General features: G+C 39.8%; 1 protein-coding gene across 2 annotated transcripts in view; it reads right to left on the bottom strand.

Annotated features, from left to right (window-relative positions):
- Positions 1-357: 357 nt before the first annotated feature.
- The window catches only part of Prss23 (serine protease 23), a 10,814-nt gene continuing 668 nt past the window's right edge, over positions 358-10,503 (bottom strand). The window contains exons 1-2 of one of the 2 annotated variants that reach the window (XM_010633726.3): positions 9,645-9,735; positions 358-3,835 (exon numbers count right to left, since the gene is read on the bottom strand). In XM_010633726.3, the coding sequence (XP_010632028.1) occupies positions 2,671-3,834 (1,164 nt within the window). In that variant the 5' untranslated portion in view covers position 3,835; positions 9,645-9,735 and the 3' untranslated portion in view covers positions 358-2,670. Of the gene's footprint in view, positions 3,836-9,644; positions 9,736-10,503 lie in introns of those variants that run through there. The other variant, XM_010633725.3, reaches the window with a different exon arrangement.

Raw genomic sequence — 10,503 nt, 5'->3', positions numbered from 1 at the left:
AACTTTGTAATGAAAGAATGCACATACAGCTTGCCTCTTATTGGCTTATGTTTACCTCTTTAGTGCTATTTTCCTTTTACACCAGTTTCTCAAATTCAAAATTATGTGCAAAAATTGTGCCTCAAATTCTGCCATAACCTTCTAATTTGCACCTACAAATGATTTTTAGGTTTATCGTTCACATTTTAACTTTGTAAACATTTCCAAACCCCACTTATAGGGTCTCATTAAGCCCCACAGTCATGGATACCTCACAGCACTTGAACTCATAATATTTCTGCATCACCACCATGCTCTGAAGTGTGTTACAGCATCCCCTAAAATGTATTAGAAGTCTACACCGCTCATACATACTATGGAAGAAAACAAGGGTTTTGTGACCAAAGATATTTATTGAAATACAGATTTAAAAATATGAACAAGTCTCTTTACTACAGAATTTTCTAGAGTTTTTAATGTGCAAGCAGGTATATGAACCCCTGATAAAAAAAGGGAATATTGACAGGCATCTCTTCCCTAATTGATGAAAGTACTCTTTATTTTTGGAAGGGCAAGTGTGATATATCATGAGAAATGTTGTTTTCCTTTCCTTGCTAGAAATATATGCTTACAGTATACATAACTAGTACATGTAAAATACCAGTTATATTAATATCATGAGTGCTTTCCCCACAATTATGATAGTCAAATAACATACTTTCTTCTATTACCACAGAAAAGGCACACATTAAATTACAATTTTACAGGCCTATGAATGATGCTATATAGAGCACATGGGTACTTTAGTAAATTAGTAAATTAGAACTTTAGTTTAGAAATTAGAACTTCCTGTGAACTAAGCATTGATATTGAGTTTTGTGCCACTGTCTAACTTTGTAAGAAATCAAAGTCAAAAGGGCAAGTTTTGTAAAAGGAACATCTATCAAAAAATCAGTTATGGTTTTTTTCATCAGGCAAAGCAAACAGAAAACCCCAAATACCAGACTTAGAAATGGAGACCTCTCTTCTTCCTCAGGCAAGATTCCTGTTAGATTCCAAAGCAAATTGTAGTGAACTCAGAAGATTTCTGGTGTCTCTGCATCTTTGCACTATAGGCAGTATTTCTTATGCAAATTGACGAAAGCACATGGTTGTACATGTCTTGAGTGCCTGATCAAGATTATCCTTTTTAAAAGCTCAAAAATCACAAGCCACCAGCATATTTTAGTGACTCTGCTATATTTGAGTGTCTTCAGAGCCACAATATAGGCTGAAATTACCCAGGGTACAAGAACACAAAAATTATCTCATATTCCTTTTGCTGCTTTTTGTCTACTTTTACACTTAAAAAGTGTTTAGGCTGCGACTCAAAAGCATAGAAGAAATTCAAGTTTTTTCTTTATATGCTATGATTATCATATTTATAAAGCATTTATTGGAGTACATGATCTTCACGCATTTTGCATTTCCCAATTTTCATTTTTTACTCTTGCATCTGATTACATATGTGCCTATAGCCTAAAGTATTCCAGAAAAAGGTGCCTTTTTACAGCGCAGGAGGGGAGAGGCATACTGGTACATCTTAAAGCAATTTCCAAGTATTTTTACTACAAAACAAGTATAGTGAGAAAGTTTCCATATCAAACAACTACTCAGCTCTCCGAAAGCACACACAAAACTCTGCAGAATAATTTTGATTAGGCTGTGTGACTGTGCCGGGCTTCAAACAAGTGGTTATTCTGTTGAGACATCTGCTTAGCAATGCATCCATTGTTCTCTGGAATTTGATTCATTTTCAATTACTCTATCCAAATGATAAAACATGAGATGTGTGACACTCCAGGGGTAAAATGCTGTGCTTGTTTTTATTGTGCCCACAACTGTTAGCTAGGAAGCAATACAGGCTGTTCTAATTAGGCCCTGATTACTGTCATTTGGAAAATAGCTAGCTCTAGAAATGTGAGTGAACTCTTGTTAAATGGCAGAATTAGGAAAAATGATCTTGTAAGCTCTAGTGTGACTGCAAAGTTGGCAGAGTCATGTTGAAAGATTTCCCACAAAGCAGAACAACAGTGTTTGGAAGATAAGACTATTTTTAAAATTAAGAGCAGTTTGGGTTACTTGTTTACTGTGAGATACAGTTTAATATAGCCAATAAATTACCCAAGGACCATTACGTAGGTGCCTACCAATCCAGAATGTTACAACTATCTAAGAAGTTTTATGAAAATTTATAAAATTGTATATAGTATGACCACTACCATCTCGAAGCATTATTAATCAGACATTAAAAAAAATCAAGATATAAATCTAAGAAATCACATACATACACACAGAATTTATATTTCCTGTATGCCACTTATTTAATATAAACTTTTGAAATAAGATCAGATGAAATAAAAAATCAAAAGTTCTCAGTGAAACATTAACTTAATTGCTAAATATCCCTATTGCCCAAACAGCATTTTAAAAAATTCTATGCAAAAGTATGCTTTCAAACTGCTTAAGTGATGATACACAAACCGATTTTTAATAAAGCTAGTCATTCTGCATTTTGAGAAAGGAAGTCATGGCATATTACATGCACACGCACACGCACACGCGCACACACACACACACATGCCAATGATAAAACTTGGCCTCTCCTACAGTGAGTACATAAAGACCATTAAGTGCTGCCAGGAAGAAACACTATCCTTCCCTACAATCCAGGTAGTTTCCTTTAATCCAATAGCAAATCTGGGCATACTTGAGAGGGGTGATTCTAACAGCCACATTGAAATCCTGTGGAGAACCATTCATGTCCACCCACTGGTGCCCTGAAAAGATGCCAATAATTTTTCGCTCCCACTTCTGTTGCTGTCTCTTCCACATTCTCACATAGACCCCTGAGCCACTGGCCCCAGGCTGGGCATCGCACTGCTGGTAAAGCAGGTCATAGGTCTCATCTTTGACATCACAGAAGCGATATACCAAGTTGCCTGGTCGATCATTGTCATAGCCAGAGAAGTGGATTCTGCCCCCTGGCAGCTGTTTAGCAGGAGGGCTCACCCCAATCTTCATGAACTTTCTCTTGTGAGGCTTTTTCAGTTCCAGGAGGGCATAGTCATAATCCATGCCAATATCATTGGCATTGCCCTTGATCCAGCCCTTGGGCACATGGGTGCGTTTTACCCGGATCCATTGAAATTTCATCTTCTCTGGTGTGGCTGAGCTCGAGGTGTTAGTCTCTCGGCCACCATCTTTAAACTTAGACTTCAGGAAGCCCACTCGAAGTTTCTGAGTTCCTTTCACATAGGTTTTTCCATCGTGTATGCAGTGTGCAGCTGTAAGGACATGTTTCTCTGCCACCAGGGTGCCGGTGCAGCCTGTAGATAACTTCACTGATGTTGAGAAAGGGTAGTTGAGCAGAAAGTCCTTCCCAAAAATGCTGAACCTGCTGTCATAGCCATAAATCTGTCGCTTCCTCCGAGACGTTCTCGATAACTCCGAGTCTCGGTTTTGAGCCCCACGTCTACCATCACTGAGGATGTAAATGCCCACTTGGGTCTCTGTGAGGCTGCCATCGGCATAGAGCGTCTCATAAGACAGGTACTGCTTGGCCTCTTCATATGTAGGCAGTGGAGTTCCTTTGTGACACTGGGGTCCACACGAGGAGGACACTTCCAATTTGGCTTCTGCCCCAAAGTCTGGCTTGGCTAAGTTGAGTGTGGACTGGGGTAGGACAACAGGAAGGCGGTAAGCAGGCCAAGTGGGTTTCCAGGAGGCTTCGTAGGAACTCCCTTGCCCAACAACACAGAGCAGGAGGAGGAGAAGGAAGAGAAGCCCTGGAATTCCTGGCATGCTGAGCATCATTCTGTAGATACAAAGACAAGCAGATCAGAAGGGAAAGGGCTGAACCTCATTTACTGACAAACCCTGGAAGCAAGCCTGTCATTGCTTTGGTAAACGCTTCTCAGGAATCGCTGTGGAGAGGAATGCTTAGGTAATGGTCTCACAATGCAAGGGCTTAATCTTGGGAATGTTCCTGTAACTGGACCCCAAATAAAGCCGAGTCTTCATTCCCATGATGGCACATTATGGGCAGCATGCATACGGGTCAATAGCTCCCAGATGAATTGCCAAGCAGCCCCAATTTCCATGTGATAATGAGCTGTCTTTGTGTTTGCTTCCAAACCTTGCCCTCTTCTACCTTCCTGGTTCCCCTACCTTTCTTTCCTTCTTCCTCCTCATTCTCATTATAATACGTACTTGGAAAATGATCAGGGCACCTTGCTCATTTACAAGGTAAATCTCAATCACACACTTCACTAAATGACCAGGTCACCTTAAAGGGACAACCCCACAGTGCCACATTTATTAGGACTCCCTTCACTTCTATATGATGGGTGCATCTGAAAGATAATATACGAATTTTGTTTTTCTTTTTGCTTTATATTAAAACAACTTTTAGGATTACATACTTAGTTCCAGAGTATCCAGGCCTCTAGCAAACAAAATATTTCCATTTCCTCTAACTATGGTGTACACTAATAGAATCTTTGTCAAAGACCTACAGCTCTAATATTGCATCAGGTGTAACTTTATGACTGTTACTGTTGGTTATTTTTCCAGGTGTTTATATCTATGTTCCAGCTACTCTAAATGCCTAACATTCAACACAGATTTATTAAGTGAATGCTCATGTCAATGGAAGAATGAATGAATGGTGTTTCAGGAAACATTTTTTGAGTGATGTACATTGACTCCTAATGACAGAGACATACATAGATGATGTGGTACCTCAGAGAAAGGATGAAAATGTCAGGTGTGGGGAGTTTTATACAGGAGCATTCTATGGGATGGGGTGCTTGAAATGGGTACTTAAATGGAAAACAGGTAACACAAGATAAAAAGGAATACTTAGAGAAAGGGAACAACAGTTTGAGCGAGACCATAAAGCCATGGACTGGTCTGAGTCATTTTACGACTTACACTTGGCAAAGGTGGAGCAGAAGAGATGGTGGAGGGTCCAGGCAAAAGTCAGGCTACAGACAACTGTGTGTACTAACTGGAGGAGTTTGGATTTTACTCTGAAAGGTATGTTTAAATACACAGATCAATCATCCCACAAGAAAACAAAAAAGAAGATTCAAAATATTTTCATATATATATGTTTAAGCATCAGTTGGTTGTGCTTGATTCTGAATCTTCTGTTCAGATGACTCTGAAGGGAGGATGATGAATGATTCATTCACAATCAAGCATCCCAGGACAGGACGAGAGAGAGAAGTCCTACGAGGTTAGTGGGAAACAGCAAGAGGAGGAGGAAATGGTTTCATTATTCTCACTCCTAACCTCTCTGAGGGTACAGACCTGCTGGCAACTTTTGCACTTGCTTTTACATAAAACTGGAAAATCTCCTTGATCTGATCTAGTCCAGCTGAGCATACCAGTCCACATTCCCAGTATTCACACTGAATTTCTAAACTATGTGTGCACTCCACCCACTTCTGGAATCTTTTTGCTCTATTCTTTCTCTTGAATTCCACTTCTGTCAAGGAGAACAGGAATGGGAAAAGAAAGGAATGAAGTCCAGAAAAAGCCAACTCCTTGGGATTTCCTGATTTCCTCCCACTGCTTATCATCATCTTTTTAAATAAGAAGGGACCTTGGGTCCTTTTGTGAGCATAGAATACATTTATTTAAGTCTTTGAAGTTTTTTAAGTCTTTGGGATCCGTTTGTACGTGCTTGTTGAGGATACTGCTGAGAGTAAAGGTCCTAAGTAAACTAGGAAGGGTGTGCTGATGTAGCGGACCTCCCCACTGCTTTCCGCTCAGGGAACCTGGCAACAGGATAGCTGTGGTGATGACAACTATTTGGGGATCTGTGGGACATGGTTCTGTGTCTCATTATTACTATCTCCCAGCTGAGGATCTAGCTCTAGGGTTTCAATGGCTGTTTTTTCTATGTAGGTCGGTACAGGTGACCAAATACCCTACTCACACCAGAATCCCTGCTAGGATGATGTGTGCTAAAAGGAATTGTGAATCTCCCACATGGCTGTATTCTGAGCTCCAACACACCACCCTCTCTCCTCCCTTTGACTAATGTGGAGAATGTTAATTCTGCTAACATCGAACAGCAGGATGTCTTATGCCAAGTTTTATTTCAGCTTATCTTAAGAAAGGAAACGGAATCCACAGGTCCAAGATGCCAAGTGTTCTTGTTTTTAAAATATGATTCTTGAGGGAAAGAGATGAGATAGTATTATGCTATGTATTATCATAAGTGGCATATAACATTTTCAATGTGCATGAAGAATGTGATACTTATAATATGCTCATATAGTCATCTAAATTCTAGAACATGGATCCTTAATCATAAATCTGAAATCTGCATGTTAATTAAATCTTTAGTGTACAGATTTCAAATTATTAATGATACCAAAATTGTACTAGTGGCATCTGCCTTTAGCTTTATCAATTTATCCAAAAACTGAAATAGTGGATTGGCAAATTCATTATTTGAAGATGATACATAACTATGTGCCAAGAACTTTTGATCTCACTTACAAATCAAATAATGCTATTAGAAAATGCTAAAGGTTCTGCTGTGTGAGAGAATATGATTAGTTCAGAGTTCTTACAACTTAAATTCTGGTTATTTATCCAGGAGTGAAGAAGTCAGGCATCTATGAGAAAAAGACTGCTAAACTAGTAAGGAAGGGTGAAGTTTTAACCTTTAGAATCAACTTTTTGGATACTTACAAATGCACTGCTTTCTGTTACTTTGAAACATTGCTTATAAGTTTCCGATATTGTTTTCCAACTATATTAACTTGTGTGATAAGACTTTGTTCTGATAGAATTCTGTGTGTTGCTTAAAGTTTCTATGGGCCTCTGACAGTTATGTCAAAAAACTGTAATTCAGATTTAGAAACTAATGCAGGCTTTTAGAAACTCATGCCAGTCAAATTATTCCATGCTGACTGTGTTTTAAATGCCTGATCAGAATGGAGAGAAAGCTGTGCTCAAGACCTCAAGGAGGTTTATACTGACTCCTGTGTTAAAGTTACAAGATTCCTAAGTTCCTCTCTTCTGTATCACACATTTAGGGCAGTTTAGATATTGCTCTGAATAGCAATCTGAACCAGATGATCCCTTTAACTGGTCTCAATAGATCTAGGATTCTCTTATAATTTTCCAGGATCAAATAGTCCAAGTCAGAGACAATGTTTATAAATAGTACCTGTACTGTACCGTGATTTACTGCTCAGAAGCATTTACTCTTAGAATTACAGAGGTTGGAGGAATAGGGGAAAAGGAAAATGAAAACTTATCATGCTAATGTCATACCTTGTTGGGAGGGAAGAGTTTATGATCAATCTGCAAGAGAAACCAACCACTCCAGCAGAGGGCAGCTTTCAAGGACTGAATGGAGGGATGGCGCCCTGTGAATGCTCTCAAGGACGGTCTCAAACAAAAGCATGCCAGAGGAAACAGTTCTGCTGTCTACTAGGGCCTCTTCTGAAGCATTTACACTCTATCCTGAACATTCCCATGAAAAACAACCAATGATAACTGTGATATTTCAAAGTTAGGTGGCAGGCTTTATATTAATTTGTCAACTCAGTTGAAAATAGAACAATTTCCCACAGACAAGTAATAATAATATATTATTTTTTGGTACCAGTGATCAAACTCAGGACCTTATGCTTGTCAGGAAGGCACAGTGCCACTGAGCTACATCCCCAGCCCAACAAATAATTGTTTCCAATTTTATAAACTCTAGGTAAGCCTGTACTAGGCTCATATAAATGTATTTAAATATAAATACCATAGGATGTAAATAAATGTAATAAAGACATTCTCAACCCAAGTGGAAAGCTAACAAATGAGATACATAACTTTGAATTTTCTGTTACAAATAGATCACTTTATTTTTCTAGAGATGTCTGAACTCACACCTTAAACAAAGGAATGAAAGGTTTCCAAATTATTGTCATTATACCTAAATCAGGATGAAGAAAATTTAGGTCAACCACATCTCATTTCTAGGAATAAGCATTTGTCGGATAAAGATTCCTCATATAAATACATTATCTTTCAGTTTTCAACTATGTGGTTTCATGCATTAATCACCTCACCCAAATGGCAATACAGAATGGAAAATTAAGGTAAGAAAATATGTTTTCACCCTGCTTAGTAATACAGAAACTGTATTCCTTTTCCAACTCCGGGTATCTGAATCACAAGGGGGTTACATGTTCCTTGCTCCATCATGCAGTACGAGCCACTGTCTCCTTGTCCAGCATCTCAGGATATTTATACTTTATGAGTATGTTGTCACTTTATAAACTCGCTAATGATCTTATGGTGGAGGGACTTTGTGTATTACCCACGTGCAGACAACAACAGCATCTTTGGAGACAGAGCACTGCAACTACCATCTCTTGTTCTGCACTTTGGTCTTCAAAACTGCAATGACACAGGTCTCCTCAAATGATTTAATTCCTATAGCAAACAAGCGCTGTGAGGGAAAGCCTAATCTTTCCAATATCCACTCTCTATTGGACGATGGAAGAATTCTTGTGATCTCCATAAGTGGTATGGACGGAAAAAAACTGCAGCAAAGTGTGTAAAGATGCTAGTTTTGGAAACCAAAGAAAGATGACAAAGGGTCTTCATGCAATCTACAGCCATGGATACTCAACAGTGCAATCATGCTAATACCTAAAGCAAACACCTAAAAATGAACAAAGATCTGTGAATACTCTGCAGCCAGGCTTGCTCTCATTCTCCAAAGTCAAAGAACTTGCTAAAGCAAAACAGACCTAATCACATAATGGCTTAAGAGCAGTCTTCTGCAGGAAACTTCAGGGCACTTATAAAGCCCAGCAACTCTAAACACAATCTTGTGGTCAAAAGATATTTAACTTCTTATCAGATTTTAGGCAAAATGAGCTACCTTAGCGACTCTACGAACAACCTGGCAGGAGAACAAAACAAAATCAATGAAACTGTCAATGGTGAGACCTCGAAAAACAAATTCCCCAGAGTCAGGGAGAGTTGTGCATGAATAATGCCTGGTGGACTAAATTGTAAAGGATCTATGAGAGAGATGTTCGGGAGAACCTGAGATCATTAAACACTGCAGACTGGGCCCAGTAATGTTCTCAGACACAGTAATGGGTCCTGTGGCACTCAGGCTCGGAAAGAGAAACACTCACACATTCACCATCTACCTCAATAGTGCTCAGTGTTACAAAGATGAGATCCATATTAGTTACCTTGGAAATACACTTCCTTCTCAGCTCAGGTAGAGGAAAGCATAAAAAGTCACCTCTTGATTTTATTTAGGTGGGAAAGGTACAAGTGAAGAATGCTTCACATGCAGATGGTATGTATATGATCACATACACTTTCAGAAGTAAATGTATTGGTTTCGGTAGCATTTACAAAGTTCTTTCTTCCCATTCCACTTCCAAACCCTTCCTGGGACTACTTAAAATAGTTATAAAACCTGTTCTAAATGTTCTCATACACAAGTAGGATCTCGAAACAATACGCACTAAATATGCTGATGATAATTTGCCATTGGAATTTTGGCTATGGCTGACTTCCCCTGTAAATCAACCTTTCCCCGCAGGGCCACGCGAAGACAATTCTAGCATAGGGCCTACCTGGTCCTGAGGAGCACACAGGAATACCTCAAATTCAGTTTCTGGAGCTGAGAGAAGCAAACCCTATTCCAATATGCATACTGAAAGACCTCAGGTTTTCCCCTAGCCACTGGCTATTTCTGAATTCTCCTGGGTGTCGCCCAAAGGATAGTAAAACAAACAGGATTTTTATCAGCTGCTTTTCTCAGGAGATGTTTAAAAACAAACCTAATTTGTATTCTGGAGGGCAGTCGTGCTGTTGCTTATTCTAAAATATCTTCTCCCTCTCTTTCGAAAAGTTTTTAGAAACAAAAAAGTTTTATTTAAAAATTAACTTTAAAAAAAGTTAACTTAGAAGGATGCTTTCAGGATGAAGAAATACTTGCTTACAACAACGGTTGATTGGTCAGAGAGCAGTTTCTAGGTTTAGCACCCCAGGGGAAGCACATGGCCACCAGTACAGCCCCCAGAGAAACAAAACCTATCCCCCAGCCCGTGTTTGCTGACCTTTTCTTGCTTGCTAAGGTGTGTTCACAATCACGTGTGCAGGGTTAAAAATTAATGTTGAGAACGCGAAGGAAGCACATACAGTGTATGCAAAAACCTATCAAAAACAAGTGGAGCGGGTGGCAGTGCTTTTCTCCCAGCCGGAGGACAGCTTGCCCAGAGCGCTCCACCTCAACTCACCCTGCCCTCCCACCCAGCAGCCTGCCTCGCAGACAGCAGCTCCAAAACCTCTCTTCCCATCCGCTTCACGGGTGACACTGCGCGAATGCCGATGCCCTTCAGCCCCCATCGCAGCCCGGAGTCGGCCCCTATGGCCGGGAGGAGGTCTCCGGTGCCCCTGCAGCCCCACCTCGCGCGCACCCGGCCCTTTGTC

This window comes from Fukomys damarensis, unplaced genomic scaffold, assembly GCF_012274545.1.
Source record: "Fukomys damarensis isolate Sample0158 unplaced genomic scaffold, DMR_v1.0_HiC HiC_scaffold_16, whole genome shotgun sequence".
Classification (NCBI taxonomy): domain Eukaryota; kingdom Metazoa; phylum Chordata; class Mammalia; order Rodentia; family Bathyergidae; genus Fukomys; species Fukomys damarensis.
This window is presented reverse-complemented; position numbering and strand designations above follow the sequence as displayed.